Source organism: Phascolarctos cinereus, unplaced genomic scaffold (assembly GCF_003287225.1).
Source record: "Phascolarctos cinereus isolate Bilbo 61053 unplaced genomic scaffold, phaCin_HiC Scaffold_4;HRSCAF=312, whole genome shotgun sequence".
NCBI lineage: Eukaryota > Metazoa > Chordata > Mammalia > Diprotodontia > Phascolarctidae > Phascolarctos > Phascolarctos cinereus.
This window is the reverse complement of record NW_027555847.1, coordinates 679,596,940-679,618,018: the sequence shown is the minus strand read 5'-3', so window position 1 is coordinate 679,618,018 and position 21,079 is coordinate 679,596,940. Positions and strand designations below refer to the sequence as shown.

The window sequence follows — 21,079 nt, the reverse complement described above, 5'->3', positions numbered from 1 at the left end:
GTGGACTGTAAGCCAATATGAGTCAGCAGTGTGATATGGCATTCAAAGAAGATAAAGCAGGCTTAGGCTAAGTGAATAGGGGCCTACCTTCCTATAAAAAGAGGTGATAAACCCACTTTCCTCCACCCTCATCAGACCTCATGTGGAATATTGTGTTTAGTTTTAGGCGCCATAGTTTAAGAAGGATGTTGATGAACTGGAGAGTGTCCAGAGAAGGGTTATCAGGATAATGAATTCTCTTCTACAGGCTAACCAGGCTAATCTGATAGATCAGGGATTCATTTTTAGTAGTGATATGAGTGTGTTCAGCCTGGAGAAGAGAATACTTGAGGGGAAAGTAGTAGTGATCTTCACGTATTTTAAAAAAAAAATTTTTTTGTTGTTGTTTTTAGGAATTGGGGTTAAGTGAGTTGCCCAGGGTCACACAGCTAGTAAGTGTCAAGTGTTTGGTCTGAGGCTAGATTTGAACTCAGGTCCTCCTGACTTCAGGGCCGGTGCTCTATCCGCTGCGCCACCTGGCTGCCCCCTTCAAGTATTTTTAATGGCTGTCATGGAAAGGAGGGATGTGATCTCAGAGAACAGAAATAGGAGCAGTGGATGGTAACTTTAAGAGGTAAATTTAGGCTTAGTGGCAGAAAAAAACTTCCTAAAAATTAAAGCTGTCCAAGAGCAGAATGGGCTGCCTTAAAAGGTGCTAAGTTAGTTTCCTTTCCTTAGAGTTCTTCAAGCAGAGGTTTCATGATCGCATGCCAATTATGTCGTAATGGGAGTTTCTTTTGTGTGTGGGTTTGATGGGATGACCACTGAGGTCCTTTCCAGCCCTTCAGCTCTGTAATTCACGACTGGTTTAGCCATTTCCCCACAGAAAGGCATCGACTTTACTTCCAGGTCTCCGTCACCAAACAAAAACGCCTTGATGGGTGGGTTGATGTAGATAGGCCTTTTTGTTCTGTCTTTGACCTCCTTGCTTATGCCTAGCAGTACGACTTCTAGGTCAAAGAGTCTGGACATTTTAGTCACGTTCGGCACATAATTCCAAATTGTTTTACAGAATGCATGAACCGGCTCACAGCTCCATCAGCAGTATTAGTGCACCCATCATGCCATAGTCCTTCTAGCATTGACTGTTGTCAATCATCTTTGTTGTCTTTTATCATCTTTGCCAGTTTGTTGGGAGTGAGGTGGGACCTCAGAGTGATACTGATTTATGGGGTTTTTTTTCTTATTAGTGATTTGGAGCAGGCTTTCATATTGCTGTTAATTGTTTGCACTTCTTCATTAGGGGATTGTTTGCGCATGCCTTTTGACGACTTATCAACTGGGTATGAGAAGCGGGGGAGGAAATGAGCATTCTATGGCACTTACTATGTGCTGGGCACTGTGCTAAGCACTTTTACAAATATTATCTCATTTGATCCTCACAACAGCTCTGGGAGGTAGGTTCTATTATTATCCCTATTTTGCAGGTGAAAAAACTGAGACCCCCAGAGGTTAAGTGATTTGCCCAGGCTCACATGACCCGTGAGTGTCTGATGCTGGATTTGAACTCAGGTTTCCATTTGACACTGATTCTCAACACTCTATCCACTGCACCACCTAGCTTCCTCTTGGCTCTGAGATTTATATATTTATGTTAATTCCTTATATGTATCTTGGGTAGCAGATCCTCAGTAGCAATATTTAACAATGGCAAGAGTCAAACAAAAAATTTACATTTAAAAAAATAACTGAAAAGCAAAAGGATTTTTTTTTAAAAAAAAAAGGGTTATTGTTATTAGAAAAAAGCCCCCTTGTACTCCTCCTAGGTAGAGGGAAAGACAAAGAAGGCAGCTGAGACCCTGCGTCGCTGTGTGGAGAAGTACAACGCAGCCCGGGCTGATTTTGAGCGGAAGATGTTGGAGTCAGCCCTGGTATGAGAACACAGGGAAAGGAGGCTGGGCAGGTGTGGGGGAGGTGCCCTCTAGTGAGTGACCTCTGGCAACAAATAGCTGGGGACTGTGGGGTTCCCTTCAAGGCCCATCAGCATTTCCCTCAGATGTCTATCCTCTGGGTTACTTCTTTGTGACGGTTGCCAGTTAGCTCCAACGTGACCTGGCACAGGTCCCTTTTATCCCCACCCATTCAGCAAATATTCAGTGGCAGGGTCCAGGCTTGGCTGTGTTGGGCTGAGGAGGACCCCCAGGGATGGATAAGGTTCTGATCCTGCCCTCACAGGAGGGGAAGTAGACAGACTCCAAGACCCAAGTAGAGGGGACCATCCTAAAAGGGTAAACAGAATACTCTGGGACCTCAGGGCAACTTCATTTCCTTGGGATCCTAGGATTTGGAACTGGCAGGGATGGTTTCCTCCATCTACTTTATAGATGAGGAAATAGGCCCAGAGAAATGAAGAGACTTGTCCAACGTCACACAGCTAATAAGGACCAGGGCCAGGATTCAAACCCAGGGCTTCTGACTCCAAATCCATTCCCTTTTACAGTGTGACTACAAACAGACTCAGCCTGGCAGCCTGTGATCCCATTGGGAGAATTCGTTGTGGGATGTGGGGATGAGGAGAGATCAAGGAGGCTTCGTAAAGGATAGGGAAACTGAGCTGGGTCTGGAAGGACCGTTAGGATTCAGTGAGCAGAGATGGAGAGCAAAGGCATTTCTAGGCCTAGGGAATGGTTTGAACAAAATCGTGTTGCCTAGAAAGTGTGTGATGGGGGAGGGGGATGTTGAATCATCTAGCCTGGCTAGAGTATAGAATACCTGGAGCTGGAGTGTGGGGAGACAGAGCTGGAGATGGGACCAGCCTGTGAAGGGCTTTGAATGCTAAGCCTTCTTCTTGTGGGCTTTGGGGAGCCGCAGAAGGCATTTGGGGCAGGCCAGAGACACGGTGAGAGCTGGCCGTTAGGAGTGTGATCCCTGTGGTCCACAGGGGACTATTTTTGGCTCTGACTCAGGGCCTGGGGTAAGTTTCCTAAGAGGAAAGGGGTAGATTGGTCTTGGCCAAGCAGGTGACCTTTTTCCTGTGTTTGGGCAGCGTTTCCAGGCCATTGAGGAGACCCACCTTCGACACATGAAGGGCATCCTGGGAGCATATGCTCACTCTGTGGAAGACACACACGTACAGATTGGGCAGGTGAGGCCAAGGCATGGAAGAAGGAGGAGGTGGCACCCAGCCCCAATATCCCACCTCTCTTAGGGTACAGACAGTCCTCAAAAGAGGAAGTAAATGAGGAGGGGCTCAGTTAGGAGGAGAGAATGTGGTCTTAGCCTGGGGAAAGGGGTCTAGGCTGGATGGTACCCCATCTGGAAGGGCTGCCACATCTGGGCTACCCGGGGTACAATCCACCACTTCTGTTCCCATCCTCTGCGGTATACCCAGGTTCATGAGGAGTTCAAGCAGAATGTGGAGAATGTCAGTGTGGAAACCCTGGTGAGGAAGTTTGCTGAGAATAAGGGAACGGGCCGGGAAAAGCCAGGTGAGTGGTTTCCTGCTGCTTGTGGTTCTCTGTTTAGTTCAAGCCTGAAATTTGCAGTTCTGTTGTGGCAGTGGACCCATTAGACAATGTGAAAAGATGAGGGCTTGCTAAATGACCTGGAACAGTTTCTTGGAGGAGAAAGGACTTCAGATCAAGCTGGAAGGACACTTAGAACATCAGAGCAGAAAAGGGCCTTAGAACAACATAGGATGTCAGAGCTGGGAGGGCCCTTAGAACCCAGAATGAGCTAGGAAGGCCCTTAGAACCCAGGATGTCAGAGTGGGAGGTCCACAAAGCAGAGCTTCCAATCTACTAAGATCCTCACATCTTTTACAGATGAGTTGATAACAAGCCATGCCTCCCCCATATCATACATGCTTTAAAAAAACAAAAACAAACTCAAGTGACTTTATATTAATCCCTATAAAATTCATCTTAATAAATTTAGCCTAATTGTCTACTCTGACAGAATCTTTTTGGCCCCTGATTTTTGCCATCTAGCATGTTGTGAGATATTCTTCTCATCTTTGTGTCATCTGAAAATTTGATAAGCATTTATCACTCTTGGTTGCTAATACTAGTGAGATTATGGTCCCCCACAGATCCCTGGGCTGCTCCTCTAGAGCCTTCCTTCTAAGCTGATGTTGAGACATTAATGATTCCAGCCACTCACCCAGTGCACTCCACTGAATTGTATCATCTTACATCTCTCCATCTTTTCTACAATAATCGCATGAAAGACATTTCCAAATATCCCGCTTCTATTCAAAGGGAGGAACTCATACCACTTCCTATCAGTTTAGATTCTTGATTTATATCTCTTTGAAGAAAGTGGTCCAGGAAGAAGGGGATAGAGATCTGGTTTCTCATTTCTGGAATGTTAACCCAGATTATGTTGTAAGATGTCTTTCCCTTGTTTGGGATTCATCTTGAAATTATCTTGGGCAGAGAGTCATGTCAGAGGACATGGGGGACTATGCCAGTTTGCATAACTCTCTCTTCAAGGTAGAAGTAGCTTGGATATAGATTAATGTTAAATTAAATAAAAATTGTTTCTGGCAGACCTGAACCCAAACCCAAAAAATACAGTCTTAGTTTTGTTAGTATTTTTGAAAAGATTTTAATTTTAATATTTTATTTTTCCCAATTACATATATAAACAATATTTAACTTTTTTTTTTTACAGTTTTGAGTTCTAGATTCTCTCCCACCCTTCCTCCCCTCCCCATTGAGAAGGCAAGCAATTTGATAAAAGTTATATTCAAAATATATTTCTATATCAGTCATGTTGTGAAAGAAAACAAAGTAAAAAAGAAAAATAAAGAAAGTAAAATAACAGTATGCTTTGATCTGCATTCAGATTCCATCAGTTCTTTTTCTGGAGGTGGATAGCATTTTTCATCATAAGTCCTAGGGAATTATCTTGGATCTTTGTATTGCTAAGACTAGCTAAGTCACTCACAGTTGATCATTGTATAATATTGCTGTTACTGTGTATAATATTCTTTTGATTCCTCTCACTTCACTTTGTATCAGTTCATGTAAGTCTTCCTAGGTTTTTCTGAAACCATCCTGCTCATCATTTCTTATAGCACAGTAGTATTCCATCACAACCATATACCACACCTTGGTCAGCTATTCCCAATTGATGGGCATCCCCTCAATTTCCAATTCTTTGCCACCACAAAAAGCTGCTATAAATATTTTTGTATGTAAAGATCCTTTTCCTTTTTTAAAAAAAAATCTTCTTGGGATACAGACCTAGTAGTGGTATTGCTGGGTATGCACAGTTTTATGTTCCTTTCCTTTGGATATAGTTCCAAATTGCTCTTCAGAATGGTTGGATCAGTTCACAACTCCACCAACAATGCATTAGTGTCCCAGTTTTCCCACATCCCCTCCAACATTTTGTCATTTTCCTTTTTTGTCATATTATTAGCCAGTCTGATAGGTGTGAGGTGGTACTTCAGAGTAGTTTTGATTTTCATTTCTCTAATCAATAGTGATTTAGAGCTATTTTTATGTGATTTCTTCATCTGGAAACCACTTGTTCATATCCTTTGACCATTTATCAATTGGGGAATGACGTATTATAAATTTGGCTTGGTTCTATATATTTGAGAGATGATATTTTTATTAGTGAAACTTGCTTTCTGCCTTCCTTCTAATGTTGGCTGCATTGGTTTTGTTTGCACAACCCTTTTTAATTTAATATAACCAAAATTATCCATTTTACTTCCTGTAATTCCCTCTGTCTCTCGTTTGGTAATAAATTCTTCCCTTCTCCATAGATCTGACAGGTAAGCTATTCCATGCTCCCCTAATTTGCTCATGGTAACACTCTTTATGTCTACATTATGTACTGGTTTTGACTTTATCTTGGTATATGGTATGAGGTATTGATCTATACTTAGTTTCTGCCAAACTGCTTTCCACTTTTCCTAGCAGTTTTTGCCAAATAGTGAGTTTTTATCTCAAAAGTCTGGATCTTTGCATTTATCAAACAAAAGATTATTATGGTCTTTTCTGTATGTCATGTGTGTTGTATACCTAACCTATTCCACTGATCCACCATTCTATTTCTTAGCCAGTACCAGATTGTTTTGATGGATGATTGCTTTGTAATACTATTTGAGATTTGGTACGTCCAGAACACCTTCCCTCACATTTTTTTTCATTGATTCCCTTAATATTCTTGACCTTTTGTTCTCCCAAATGAATCTTATTACTTTTTCTACCTCTATAAAATAATTTTTAGTAGTTTGATTGATATGGCACTGAATAAGTAAATTAATTTAGGTAGAATTTTCAATTTTATTATATTATCCTGACCTACTCATTAACAATTAATAGTTTTCCAGTTGTATAAATCTGACTTTATTTGTATGAAAAGTGTTTTTGTAATTGTGTTTGTGTGGTTCTTGGGTTTGTCTTGGCAGATAGACTTCCAAATATTTGATATTGTCTACAATTAATTTAAATGGAATTTCTCTTTCTATCTCTTGCTGCTGAACTTTGTTGGTAATATATAGAAATGCTGATGATTTATGTGGGTTTATTTTATATCTTGAGACTTTGCTAAAGTTGTTAATTGTTTCAAGTAGTTTTTTAGTTGATTTCTCTGCAAAGAGTAATAGTTTTGTTTCCTCAGTGCCTATTCTACTTTCTTCAATTTCTTTTTTTCCTCTGATTGATATGGCTAGCATTTCTAGTACAGTATTGAATAATAGGGGTGATAATAGGTATCCTTACTTCACCCCGATCTTATTATGAAGGCTTCTAGCTTTTCCCCATACAAATAATACTTGATTCTGGCTTTAGATAAATACTACTTGTCATTTTAGGAAAAGCTCCATTTATTCCTATACTTTGTAGAGTTTTTAATAGGAATGAGTGTTGTATTTTGTCAACAGCTTTTTCTGCATTTATCGAAATAATCGTGATTTTTAGTTGGTTTTGTTATTGAGATGGTCAATTCTGCTGATAGTTTTCCTGATATTGAGCCAGCCCTGTATTCCTGGTGTAAATCCCACCTGGTCATAGTGTATGATCCTGGTGATATGTTGCTGTAATCTCCCTGCTAGCATTTTATTTAAAATTTTAGCATCAGTGTTCACTAGGGAAATTGGTTTGTAGTTTTCTTTCTTGCTTTTGCTCTTCCTGGTTTAGGTATCAGCACCATATCTGTGCCATAAAAGGCACAAAAAAACCCTCCTCCTTTGCCTATTATCCCAAATAGCTTATATATATTGGGATTAATTGTTCTTTAAATGTGTGGTAGAAATCACTTGTGAATCCACCTGGTACTGGGGATTTTTTTCTTAGGGAGCTCATTGATGGCTTGTTCGATTTCTTTTTCTAAGAAAGGGTTACTTAAGTATTCAGTCTCCTCTTCTGTTAATCTGGGTAACTTATATTTTTGTAAATATTTATCTATTTCACTTAGATTGTTAGATTTATTGGCATATAGTTGGGCAAAATCGCTCCCAATAATTGCTTTAATTTCCTCTTCATTTGGTGTTGAGTTTACTTCTTTCATTTTTGATACTGGTAATTTGGTTTTCTTCTTTCTTTTTTTTTAAAAATCAAATTAACCAATGATTTATCTATCCTCTTGGGTTCCCCCCCAAAAAAAACCCAACCAGCATCTAGTTTTATTTATTAGTTCACTGGTTTTCTTACTTTCAATTTTACTAATCTCTCTTTTGATTTTCAGGATTTCTAACTTGGTGTTTAATTGGGGATTTTTATTTTGTTCTCTTTCTGATTTTTTTCATTGCATGCCCATACTGTTCTTTCTCTATTTATTTAGAGATATAAAATAAGTACTGCTTTGGTTGCATCCCATAAATGTTATGTTGTCTAATTGTTGTCATTCTCTTTAATGAAATTATTTATTGTTTCTCTATTTATTTAGAGATATAAAATAAGTACTGCTTTGGTTGCATCCCATAAATGTCGTTCTGTTGTCTAATTGTTGTCATTCTCTTTAATGAAATTATTTATTGTTTCTATGATTTGTTCTTTGACCCACTCATTCTTTAGGATTAGATTATTTAGTTTCCGATTAACTTTCAATCTATGTTTCCGTGGCCTTTTATTAAATGTTTTTATTATTGCATTGTGATCTGAAAAGGATGCATTTAATATTTCTGCTTTTCTGCCTTTGGTTGTAAGATTTTTATGCCCTGATACACGGTCAGTTTTAGGTGCCATGTTACTACTGAAAAAAAGTATATTCCTTTCTATTCCCATTCAGTTTTCTCCAGAAGTCTATCATATCTAACTTTTCCAAAATTCTGTTCATCTCCTTGAGGTCTTTCTTGTTTATTTTTTGGTTAGATTTATCTAGTTCTGAAAAGGGAATGTTGAGGTCCCCCACTAGTATAGTTTTATTGTCTGTTTCCTCCCATTAACACATTTAACTTTTTCTTTAAGAATTTGGATGCTATATGTTTAGTAGTTTTTTTTTTCTTTGACAATACCAACTTGCTGTTAGCCATTTTTTCTGTTCTCTCCCATCCAAAGATTTCCTTGGCAGAGAAAACAGAAGCAAAATAGAAGTCAAAAAGCTCTACCTTCTCTCTCTCGTTGATTATCCTTGAACTGTAATCCCGTCCCTTCTCTGATTCCCTTCTTATCCTGCAATGTATCTTTAAGAAATCCCTTTTTTGTTGTCCTTAGCCTTCCTTGCCCACCTCAGCTCCATTCTGCACCTTTACATTCCAGACAGTATTTTTGCAGGACTATATTAATCTTCTTTGGCCTTCTCTTCTAGCTTTTGTGTCTCTTTAAAAATCACGTTTGTTAGAGGGATCTCTGTGCATTCATACCTGTCTCTTTAAAAAACTCTTTTTTCCTCTTCATTAAAACTTTCTCCCTGTTCTCATAATTCTTGAGCGTTTCCCCTCTCTCTTATGCTGGCTTCCCTGATGAAATCTTAGTTCCTGGGATCCTACCTGTGCTTTTCATGGACACTTTTGAATTCTGTTCTCCTTAAATCAATAAAATCAATCAATTAATAAACATTTATTAATCACCTTCTGTATACCAGACATTGTGCTACATACTTGGGGATACAGAAAGAGACAAAAGCCAATCCTTGCCCTCAAGGAGTTTATAATATAATGGTAACATCTAGAATCGTTTTCAAATTCTGTTTGAATTCTCCTTTTCTATCATAAATTCTAAAGTAGAGTGATCTCTACCTCCCCGCTCCCCAACACACACATACAGAAATTCTTATCATTTTGCCTCCAGGAACTGTTTTCTCTCTATTGGCAAGGATGAAATCCAAAATATGATATCTGCCTGTTTTTTTCCTGTAGTTTTGAAGTATGAAATTAGCATTACCAAGGTAAGGGAACAAACATTTATTACGTGCCTGCTGTGTGCCAAGCACTATGGTGAGAGCTTTACAACTGTTATTTCATTTGATTCTCACAACACTGTGAGGTAGGTGCTGTTATGATCTCCATCTTACAGTGGAGGAAACTGAGGCAGGCAGAGGTTAAGTGACTTGCCCAGAGTCACACAACTAGTAAGTATCTGAGTCGAGATTTGAACTCTGGTCTTCTTGACTTCAGGTATCCACTGGATAACCTAGATGCCTCGAGTCAAGATTTTATTAGAGCTTCCCCTTGTGGTAGAGAGAGAGAGAGAGAGAGAAAGAAAGCAAGTGCTAATTCTTTTCTTGATAATTGAAGTCTCTGTGATTACCACTGTGCCAAGCTTATGATCTCATAGATTTCCCCTCTCTGTTCATATAGCCTGTAGTGTACTCTGTTGAGAATGTCTTCCTTTTTTCCCTCCATTGACGTTCGCCCAAGCCCTGTTCTCCGTGTTTCTTTCTCCCTTCTGATTCCTATATTTCTTTCCATAAGTCTGTCTTCTTAATATGCCATGTCATCCCATTTCCCTTTCTCTGTAGCCTTTTTCTTTGGAATAAGGCATATCCCTCCAGCGAGTCAGCTTGGCGTAGTGGATACAGAGCTGGCCTTGGAGCCAGGAAGACCCGGTTTCAAGTCTAACCTTTGGCACATATAGATTGCATGACCTTGGACACTGCATTTAACCTCTTAGAGCTCCAGACACCTCTCAGATGATAAGTTTCTGAGAAGGCTAACAGCTTGGATTGTTAGGTGTTTTCTCACTTAGGAAGTCCCTCATACCAAATAAATCATGCATCCAGTCCTTATCCATCCAGAGCCATCCCTCTCATACCACTGAGTCTTGGTGATATCCATGAAGTCAGTTTGGTCTCCTAGAATCTCAAGTTCGTCTTGCTTCAGATATGGCTTTTGACCAAGGCAGAAGACAATGGTGTCATCACCTCTTCAGGGCTATGGATAATCATTCTCCTCTCTGGGAATATTAATACTTTTCCTAACTCCTCCTGAGGTCTTCTGTAAGGAAAATGCTTTTGCAGCTCTTCCAGTCCTTTAAAAATGGGAGCTGCCACTGCCATTAATTCATTTATCCATTCCACCATTTGGTTCTATAAACAGTTATTAAATGCCTGTTATTTACAAGACACTGGGGATACAAGACCCAAAAAACAACCAACATTTATCAAGCGCCTACTCAGGGCAGAGCCCCGTGGGAGATCCAAGAATAAATAAGACACCCATCCCCCACCCCCACATAGTTCCTTGCCTAGTGGGGGCGAGAGCATGGACCCAAATTACTAGCATGCTAAATGACAGGGGCATGGAGAAGCACGGGGGGAGCGTCAAGGAGGGGAAAGATGATTTCCGACTGTAAGAGAGGGAGGCTTCATTGACTATCAATTAAGAGAAGTGGGACGAGTTACAAGGGAATAGTCTAATTAAGGTGTGTGAATAAGATTCAGGATGGGAATGAGTCGTTAAGAGTTCTTTACTGAGATCATGGGGTCATAACTTGAGAATTGGGAGGGACCTCAGAGGCATTCCAAGCCGAGCCCTGTATTTTACAGATGAGGAAACTGAGGCCCGGAGAAGTCATAAGATCGGAGATGTAAAGCTGGAAGGAACCTCAGAGAACATGTAATCCAACTCCTTTATTTTATAGATGAGGAAACTGAGGCCCAGAGAAGTCATAAAGTCATAAAGTTATAAAGTGGCAGAGCAGGATGGTGTTTTCCATTTCATCGCTCTGATTTTCACACCCTACTATTCCCGTGGATGCATGATACTGTCAGTTTTGCACCCCTTCCACTGATACTAATCTTTACCCTTCAATGGCCTCACATTTGGGATTATTATTATTATTATTATATTAATTGTTATTAATGTTGTTATTCATTTCCCCACCCCCCAATAATCCTCCAGAGAGGATGACTCAATGCATAGGAGACATCTTTGGGTTATTTTGATATTTCTCAAATACCCATGGGACATTAAAGCTCTCTGTCTATTATCCTTTGCCCTTGCCATGTGGCTGACCCACATCCTTTTCTGATCCTATGTGTCCCTGGTATCAGTTCCACCACCCCTCATGTGCAAATCATTACTGTTGATAGACTGTGATCATTTCATGCCCACCTGTGTTTGAATCTGGGTTTGAATCTACAGGCCTGCCACATACAACCTATGAGAAGATGAGAAACTCATTTTCGTTTTCTGCACCTCAGTTTTCTCATCTCTGAGCCTCTTCCAACTCTGTACCCATAATCCTAGGTCCTTAGGATATTTCCATTGCTTTGAATTACCTACTGTTGTAATTCTGCAGAGATGGTGATGTACCGTGACTCATAGCCTTCGAGCATCACGGAGGACTCTCAGTGGGGTTTTTGTGTTGAGGAGCTCTTTGGGAATCAGTGAAAGTGCTATCTAGTTTCCCAGCCAGTCAATAATGATATTTATTAAGCCCTTATTATGTCCCAGGTACTGTGCTAAGTTATGACAATATAAAGAAAGGCAGAAAACATATCCTACCCCTTGTTCAGTTGTGTCTGACTCTCCATGACCTTATTTGGAGTTTTCTTAACAGAGATACTGGGGTGATTTGCCATTTCCTTCTCTGGCTCATTTTACAGTGGAGGAAACTGAGACAAATGAGGTTAAGTGACTTGCCCAGGGTCACACAGCTGGTAAGTGTCTGAGGCCAGATTTGAACTTAAGGAGATGAGTCTTCCTGACTCCAGGCCCAGAACTCTATTCACTGCACCACCTAGCTGCCCAGTGTGTAAGTAACTATGTGCAAACAAAATAGAGCCAAGATAAATTAGAAATAATATAGAACTATATATACATGTATATATAATATAGAAATATAGACATAAAGAGAAGGCACCAACTTTAAAAGGGATCATAAAAGGCCTCTGTCTGGTAGAAGGTGGGATTTTAGGTGTTACTTGAAGGAAGCCAGGGAAGCCAGAGGGCAGGAGGAGGAGGAATATTCCAGGCATGGGGGACAGCCAGTGCAAACACTTGGAGGAGGACATGGAGTATCTTACGTGAGGAACAGCAGGAGGCCATTGACACCAGACCCCAGAGTACATGGGGGAGGGGTCTAAGGTCTAATAAGACCGGAAAAGTGGGAAGGGACAGGTTACGAAGGGCTTTGAATGCCAGAGGATTTTATATTTTATCCTGGAGGGGATAGGGAGCCACTGAAGTTTCTTGAGAGTCATAGGTGGCATGGTCAGATGTGTATTTTGGGAAGATTACTTTGGCAGCTGAGTGAAGGATAGATTAGAATAGAGTAGAGAGAGCTGGGGCAGGGAGACCCACCAGCAGGATAGTGCAGTAGTCCAGGCCTGCGCTGGAATAGTGGGAATGTCACAGTCACCTTCCTAGGTTGGGGACTACTGTTTAAGAGGAACTTTGGCAAGCTGGAGAATGACCAGAGAGTAACCAAGATGGTGAAGGGCCTCGAGACCCAAAGCACATGACGATCCGTTGAAGGGCATAGGGAAGTTTAGCCTGGAGAAGAGGCAGGGGCATTGGAAGGCGGGGCATGACGGCTGTGTTCTAGTATTTGAAGGGCTGACATTTGACTTGTTCCATTTGGTGGGAGAGGATACAACCAGGAGAAGTGGGTAGGTGTTGAAAGATGCCAGTTAAGACTTGGGAAAGCTTCTTGGAGATTAGAGCTCTCCAAAGGTCAGATATGTTATAGTGGGGATTCCTTTGTGTATGGGTTGGTCCACGTGGCTGCTGTGGTTTCTTCCAACACTCTGATTCTGTGATTCAGATGGGAGGCTTTTGAGTAGTCAATACCCACTTTCACATCTTAATCCTTAGGCCATCTCTTCCAGCATTTTCACCACCATCTCTCATACCCGCCGTCATGTCGAAGTCACCACGTGTTAAGGTTAATGTTTGGTGGTCTGGTCATTGACTTGGCTTGGAGGATTTCAGGCTGTTTGTGGAATTTCTCCCTGCGTCCTTTGTAGTAAATGTTGGCGTGTACTCACGTGACAGTTCTTTTCGAGGAAGATGACTGAGTGTCCCATGAAATGAGGTTTCTTTTGTTGCCTGTGGACACCCATTGAAGCATCTTTGCCAATTTCTTTGTACCAGCCCCTCTGAGCAGAACCCAGAAGCTGTCTTCTCCTTTAGCTGAAACTTCTTTTCAATGCTGGGCCCATTTATATAGGGAATATCAGCGTTCTTGGGGTTCATTTCCTCTAGCCTATAGTGGGCCAGCCTATCTGTCACCGGACAAGGATTTCGTGTTTGGGGAGCCAGGCACTAAATCAAGGTTCGTAAGTGGTCTCAAAGCTATGATTCTTTGCATCCTCTGCTCCACTCCACCCTTTACTCTGTGGCTGTTTCCGAAGGAGTGAAAGGGACCTTCACAAGACAGAGGCCTCGTTTGTGTTTTTCTTCATTTCATGGGATGCCATGACCAAAGATTGATCTAATGGCCTACCTCCTGGGGATGGAAGTAGGCCACTACTCAGATAATCTGGTCTTCAGACGACAGGCAGAATCAGGGCCGGGTGTTGCCAACTTGGTAGACCCTGCCAGACCTTATGGGTCACTTTTACGCCATGAGAGGCCAAAGGAGGCTTGCCGAGAAGGGAGTTATGTGAAGGCAAAGTTGCGTCTCGGTATTCGCTTTCTTTCAGAGCTCATGTTGAAGCCATCTACTCTGAAATTAGAAGGTCACAGGATATGGTGAGGTACTATAGCAGGGCAAGTGGAAAGAGTGCTGGATTTGAAGTCAGAGGACCTGGGTTCAAATCCTGGCTCTTTCATTTACTATCGGTGTGACTTTGGGTCAGTCACTTAACCTCCTGAGCCTCAGTTTCTTTATCTGTAAAATGAAGGAGAGGTCCCTTCCAGCTCTGAATCTATGAACTAAGAATTAGCAGATCTAGTTTCTCTCCCTGCCTCTGCCATTGTATGGCCTTGGCCAAGTCACTTCCTTTCTCTGGGCCTCAGTTTCCTCATCTGTGAAAAAGGGGGACATTGTATTCGATGATTTCTGAACCTGATGAGCTCTGAAAATCTGATTCTGAGAGATGCAGAAGGCATTTGAGATGGTCCTTAAAGGTAGGATTTCAACAGATAGAGATGGCAGTAGAGGGCAGTAGGACCTAGCGGAAGAAAGAGTACCTTACAGGGTCTCCCAAATTTCTTCTTTTTCAGGTGTCGTAGACTTTGAGGAGTACAGCTCTATGGCCCTTCCGGAAGGCAAGTACGTGTGGGGGTCCCTGGAGGCCCTGCCTGGGCCCCCCACCCCCTATCCCCTTACCCCTGTCCTAGGGGCTGGTCAGACCCCAGAACCCCTGGAGTTGGACAGAGAGGGGAAGGAGGATGTGGCATGGTGGTATGGGTGGGGGTCCTTCCATTCTCCTTGGCTATCCCCCATTGGCATCCAAATTCAGGGAGCTGCCAGATTCCATTGTCCCTTCCCTCGGGGCTCAATTGCCTTGTCCATCCCCTCCTTCCTTCCTGTTCCCCCCCCTTCCCAATACGCAGGTGGGAGACGCCTCCGAGGCAGTGGTGGGAGCCGGCCCTTCCGAATCCCTGGGCTGAGCCGGAGGGAGCGTGAACACCGACCATCGTAAGACTTACCTAGCCCTGCAGAAAGCCTTGGCCTCACCCCGGGATGGGCACTGGGCCTTCCTCCCTCCTCTGGGTGATCCTGACTTGGAGTGGGCTGAGGACAGTGAATGATGAGGGGCCCAAGGGTCAGGATTGAGGGAGTTGGGGTTTCTGGTCCTAGGAGTGGGGAGTAGAGGAAAGGGAGTGGGATGGGACTGAGATACCCTTGGGATGGGGAGAGTTAGGTTGGGGTAGAGGATTAGGAGGTGAGAGACAAGGCCCTGAGAGAAGAAGGCACTGGCCCTCATTGGGAGTTGGGAGGAGGATACTGAGCACAGGGGGGGCTGAAGGTCTGAGGGATGGGAGATGGGGAGCTGGCCTCTGATGGTTTGGGATCTTCTTCCTCCAGGGACTCCCCAGAGGCTGAATCAGTGGTGAGTAGGGGCCATGAGAGTTCTGCCCCCCTCAGCAAGCCTGAGATCTGTCAGTCCTCCTACTGAATGGGGCCCCAGGCTGGGGACTGAGTGAGGCTGAAGGCAGAGGGACTCCCAGTCTAGGCAGAGAGCACAGCGTGTCACAGCGTGAAGTAACTGATCTTAAAGATCCTCGTTCTTCTCAGGGAGCGGAGGAAGGGAGAACCAGATCTGCTTATCCTTAGTTCATAGACTTAGCGCTGGAAGGTGCAGGTAACTGAGACCCAGAGAGGGGAAGGGACTTCCCCAAAATCACACAGTGGGCCAGTGGCAAAGCCTGGAGCCAGTACGTGACAGGTGGTCAGCAAGCTTTTATTTATTAAGCTGAGTCAGGCACTGTGCCAAGAGCTAGGGATAGAAAGAAAGGCAAACAAGCAAACAAATTCCAACTCTGCTCTCAAGAAGCACACATTCTAATGGGGAAGATGTGTAGATGTCTAGGGCCAGGCAGGATCCATACTGTGGAGTATGAGAAGGCTACGTGAAGATGAAGGCATTCTCAGCTGTTGGGGTGCCCAAAAGGCCTCTGGCAGAAGGTTGGATTTGAGCTGGGTCTTGAAGGAAGCAGGGCACCGGGGAGCAGAGGTGAGGAGGCAGAGCCTCCCAGGTATGGGGAGCAGCCAGTGCGAACACATAGGTGGGACATGGGGGGGGGGGAGATTGAGGAGAGAGCTCAGTGTGGAGGGGGAAGGGAGAGCCTGGGCTCTTCCGGGAGGGTTGGGGGCTCTGTCTGAGGGGACATGGAGTGGAGGGGTGCTACCCCTTTGCCAGTGCCCCCGATATGCTTGTTCCCCTAGACCTGCCCTGCAGTGGATGAGGAAGGCTTCACCGTCCGGCCAGATGTCAATCAGAACAATATCCTTCCACCCCTAATCCAGGGAAGTGGGGCCTGGGGAACAGGCCCAAGTCAGAGACTCGCAGCCCCCCTCACCCCCTTCCCAGCCTGCCCAGAGCCCTCGGCCCTGGGCCTGGCTGAGCTCAGAATTCAGGCCTGGAAAGTGGTGAACGGTCACCACCTTGTGGTCGGCGTGAGGAATGGCAGTCAAGGCTCTGGCCGGCGCTGGACTCTGGAGCAGGCCCAAGGCGAGGATGAAATAACAATAATAATGAAGAAGAAGAGGATTGGGCTTTGATTTAATTGGCCTAAATAACTCCCGGGTAAGGATACTCCTTCCGCCGATACAGGTAGCACCTTTTCTGCTACTGCTAGACTTGGAGTTTATTCTAGAGTTGGCTTTGAAAGAAAACAGGAATGATGATAATCATAATAACCACAGTAATAGGCAGTGTGGCATAGTGGATATAGAATCAAGAAGACCTGGGTTTGAGTGCTGTTTCTGACACAGACTTGCTATATGATCCTAGGCAAGTCGCTTCATTTCTCGGGGCTCTAGGTAAGTGGCAGGGACCAACTTGAATCGGTGGAGGGAGGGAACTTCTATTAGTGCGGTCGCAGGTACAGTCCCTATTCCTTGTAATAATTCATGATGACGATGACATGAGGTCTGCCTTCAGGGAGGCCCACGGGGGAGAAAAAAACGTGGGGCTTCCTGGAGGAAGCCTCTGGCGTGTAGGGAGAGACACGTTCTTAAGGGAACCCCTGGTCCAGGGGTAGGGAGCCTGCGGCCTCGAGGCCAGCATGGCCTTCTAGGTCCTTGGGGGCGGCCTTTTGACCAAGTCCACGTTTTACAGAACGCATCCTGTTCTTAAGGGGATTTGTTCTGGGCAGTTTGGATTCAGGCAAAGGGCCACACTTGAGGACCTCGAGGGCCACAGGCTCCCCACGCTGTGCTTGGTCCATGGAAGGAAAGAAACAAGTATTCATCACATTCCTACCATGTGCCAAGAACTGCGCTTAGCACTTTACAAAAAATTATCTCATTTGATAGTCCCAACAGCCCTGGAAGGCAGGTGCTATCATTATCCCCATTTTGGGGGTGAGGAAACTGAGGCAGACAAGTGAAGTGACTTGTCCAGGGTCACACAGCTAGTAAGTTTCTGGAGCCATATTTGAACTCAAGTCTTCTTGGCTCTATCCATGATACCACCCAGCTGCTTCTTTGGGGCGTTTGATGTCAGGGGTCCCTCAGAAACATAGATGGTATCATAGATTTGGAGCAAGCAGGGACCTTAAAGGTCATTGGTCCAAATCCCTCATTTCACAGATGAGGAAACTGAGGCCCAAGAGTCGAGATTAGAACCCAGTCCTCTGATTCTCTCTCCATGGTCCACTGCCAAACAGAAATTATTACGAGGCCTTCTGTGGGACTAGAGGCTCTATCCACTCATGGCTTGGGCATGATAGGGAATGTTTCAGTCTTTTACTTGCCTCCTTGACCCACTAAGCACCAGAGCGGGAGAACCCACGCTTCTGCTCGTCTAGTGACTCTGACTATGACGATGATGAGGAACCCCGAAAGTTCTTTGTACAGATCAAACCGGCCCCACCGCCCAGCCAGTCCCGGGACTCCGAGGCTGCCGCAGCCCAGCTCAAAGCCACAGCGGGCAGCCTGATCCTGCCACCAGGCCCTGGGGTAAGGAGCTGGGCAGTGGGAGGTCAGAGGCCATGGTTGTTGTGGCCCAAGGAGAGCAGAGGCCCCAGTGGGACAGTTGGGTGGATGTCTATTGGGGGGGCCCCCTGACACCCCTGTTCTGTTCACAGGGCACCATGAAACGCCATTCCTCTCGTAAGTGCCACCTCTTACCATTGCCAGGCTGGGGGCGGCGGGAGCAGCTGGGCTCAGACCAGGTCCCGGCCCCAGCCTCCTACTGGAGTCCCTAGCTTCTTCCAGGGACTCCCAGCCCTCTGGGTCCTTGCCCTGGGGACTCCATAGGATTGAGCGGCTGGACTGAGTGGGAAGGAGGGCCTCTGGGGACCCCAGGTGGGCGGAACCTGTGGGTAATGGGTGGGGGAGTGTGGCAAGCTTAAACTGAGATGTGGGGTCTTTTACAGGGGAGATGTCAGGGAAACCACTGAGGCCTCACTCGGCCTCCAGAGCCATCCGGTGTGTATGCGTGCAGGGGAGGGGAGGGGTTGCCACAAGTCAGGGTCCATCTATGTGCTCCCACACCCAGGACCCCCGCCCCATGCTCCAGTATCTTCTCCCCTCGCCCTGGATGGTGCCCTTCCCCCTGTGTTTAATCCCTTCCCTCCCTACCCTTTGGAGCCAGGGATCTAGCTGTAAACTCTACCCCTCCCCCATCTCCAGATGTGCAGAAAAGCCCCAATCAGACGTGCAGCTGTCCAAGGCCCTCTTTGGCCCTCCCCTGGAGTCAGCCTTGGAGCCAGAAGACTTTCCAGGTGATGGTGGGGGGAAGGCCACTTAGAGGAGGCCAGGCTGTGGACCTGGGCTCCCCCACCTCTCTGATCCCCTTCTCTTCCTCTCCCCCTCCCCTTCTCCAGGCTCTGGCAGCTATGGCCTTACCTCCAGCCCCTCTCCCTTCTCCTCCTCATCCCCAGAGAATGTGGAGGACTCAGGTCTGGACTCCCCATCGCACCCAGCCCCTGGCCCCTCTCCAGACTCCTGGGTTCCCCGACCGGCCACCCCCCAGAGTCCCCCCGGGGCCAGAAGGCCTAGCTCCCCGCCAGCCCGGCCCCACACCTGCCCTGCCTGGACTGTGCCAGGGGGGCCTCCAGGGTCCGAGGCCAACCCTGACCCCTGGGCAAGTGATGGTGAGTCTGAGCCCCCTCATCTTCCCCTCGCCCATTCCCAGGATTTCCAGGTCTCCCAGGTGCAGAGGATCTTAGAATCCCAGAGATGGGAGGGCCCCCAGGAAGCCCTGATGGGTCTAGACTCTTTCTTCAGTCTTCCCAGGAGGTCTAGCCTCTGCTCAGATACTCCATTGATAAAGCCTCTGAAGGCAAATCTGCCCTCCTCTCACTGCCACCCACTGCTCAGGGAGACTGAGACTTCTCCCTTCCCCTTCCTTTCCAAGCTTCGGGGGGGGGGGCATGGGGGTGGGTTAGATGTGGGAGGCAATGGGATGTAGTGGAAAGGGGCCTAGCCTGGGACACTAAGGGACAAGGCTCTGTCCTTGCTTGGCCAGGGACTCTTGGTATACAACCTAGGGCCTGTCCCTTCCCAGCTCAGCCTCAGTTTCCTGATCTGAAAAATTGAAAGCATAATCTTTATACACCCTGCAGGGAACTATTGTGAGGAAAACACTTTGTAGACTTTGAAGTGTTATTAGAAATTCTAATCATTGTTAACGCGTATGTACAGTTAGACCTGAATTCAAATCCTGCCCCACATACTTCAGGTTGTGTGACCCTGGGCAAGTCACTCAACCCCTGTCAATTCTGTTTTCCTCATGAGGATGACAGTAGCACCTACCATGCAGGGTTGCTGAAAGCATCAAATAATGGTATTTCTCATCAAATCATATCAAATAATGATATACATATATACACACATATGTATGTATGTGCATATGTAGTGCTTTGCAAGCCATATGATATATATTGTATGTTATTATTACTATTATTGTTATTATTCTTACCCATCTCTCATCCCATGATGCCCAGACCTGGTGTCCACTCTGCCAGATGTAGGGTCCCGGGAGGGGCAGGCAGTGCTGCCCAGAAGAGGCCATACCAGGAGGACACCTGGTACCCTTACCCGTAGCAATGGAGACCTGGTAAGGGTGGCACGGTCCCATCTGGCTGCTCATAGGTCTGGGCTGTGCCAGCTGCACAGGAAGTGGGGACCCTGGGTGGCTAGAATCAGGGGGACAGCAAAGGGGGGAGGTGGACACTGCCCACGGGGCGCTCTTACCTCTGCCTGCATAATCTGGGGTAGAGAGTCAGAAGTGCTGAGTCCACACCTCAGCTCCCTCATTGCTGGGCCTCTATTTTCCCAATGAATAGGGTCAGACTAGACCTCTGACCCATTCCAGTGATCTCCACTTAACTTTATTTCCAGTCTCGGTCCTTGAGCCCCTCCCCACTGAGTTCCTCCGTCCCTAGCAGCCTCCCGGAGAGGAGCAGCGGCTTTTCCCAGGCAGGCCTCGGTATGTCTTGGGGTCCCTGTAGAATGGGTGGGGTAGGGGAGGGGAGGCTCTGAGCTGACCTGTGTAAGTCGCACAGAGGAGAGGCTTCTAGGCTGGGAAACAGGAGACACAGTGGCCTTCAGGTCCTGAGACAGAGCACACAGATTAGATCGTAACCTCCTTGAGCACAGGGCTTGCCTTTGTATCCCCACACTGGTTACATTTAAAATCAGATGACTAGGGTTAGGATCCCCAGCTCTGCCTCGTTAGCTGTGTGTCCTTGGGCAGTTAACCTCTCCTGGCCTTAATTTGTGAAAATTAAGGGAGGAGGAGATCTCTGGGAGGCCTGCCAGCTCTAAATCCTATGATCCTCTAAGTACCTAAAAGGCCTTGGAGTGGAAAAGGGATTAGCCTCCTTTGTTGCGGCCCCTGAGGGCAGAACTGGAGAGGTGGACGGGAAGAGGCCCCAAGGGGGCAGATTTTGGCTCCAAGTCAGGAAAAACTTGGGATGAAAGCTGTTCAAAAGTGGAATGGGTTACCTTAAGTGGATAATGAGCTCCCCATCACTGGAGGACTCTAAGGAGAGCCTGGATCACCTGTTGCTAAGGGCACTCCTGTCTGCAGTCCCTCCCTTCTAACTAGGACATCCTGTAATTCTGAATCCCAGCTT

General features: G+C 45.6%; 1 protein-coding gene across 11 annotated transcripts in view; it reads left to right on the top strand.

The window, feature by feature from the left end:
- The window catches only part of FCHO1 (FCH and mu domain containing endocytic adaptor 1), a 55,268-nt gene that overhangs the window by 28,236 nt on the left and 5,953 nt on the right, over positions 1-21,079 (top strand). For 8 of the 11 annotated variants that reach the window (XM_021008935.2, XM_078154170.1, XM_021008937.2 and 5 more), the window contains 14 exons: positions 1,806-1,910; positions 3,026-3,124; positions 3,371-3,467; positions 14,549-14,593; positions 14,882-14,966; positions 15,357-15,381; positions 16,218-16,275; positions 17,770-17,954; positions 18,083-18,107; positions 18,374-18,425; positions 18,630-18,721; positions 18,824-19,093; positions 19,946-20,058; positions 20,343-20,430. In XM_021008935.2, coding sequence (XP_020864594.1) covers positions 1,806-1,910; positions 3,026-3,124; positions 3,371-3,467; positions 14,549-14,593; positions 14,882-14,966; positions 15,357-15,381; positions 16,218-16,275; positions 17,770-17,954; positions 18,083-18,107; positions 18,374-18,425; positions 18,630-18,721; positions 18,824-19,093; positions 19,946-20,058; positions 20,343-20,430 — 1,339 coding nt within the window. The remainder of the gene's footprint in view (positions 1-1,805; positions 1,911-3,025; positions 3,125-3,370; positions 3,468-14,548; positions 14,594-14,881; positions 14,967-15,356; positions 15,382-16,217; positions 16,276-17,769; positions 17,955-18,082; positions 18,108-18,373; positions 18,426-18,629; positions 18,722-18,823; positions 19,094-19,945; positions 20,059-20,342; positions 20,431-21,079) is intronic. The other 3 variants (XM_078154173.1, XM_078154172.1, XM_078154174.1) reach the window with 3 other exon arrangements.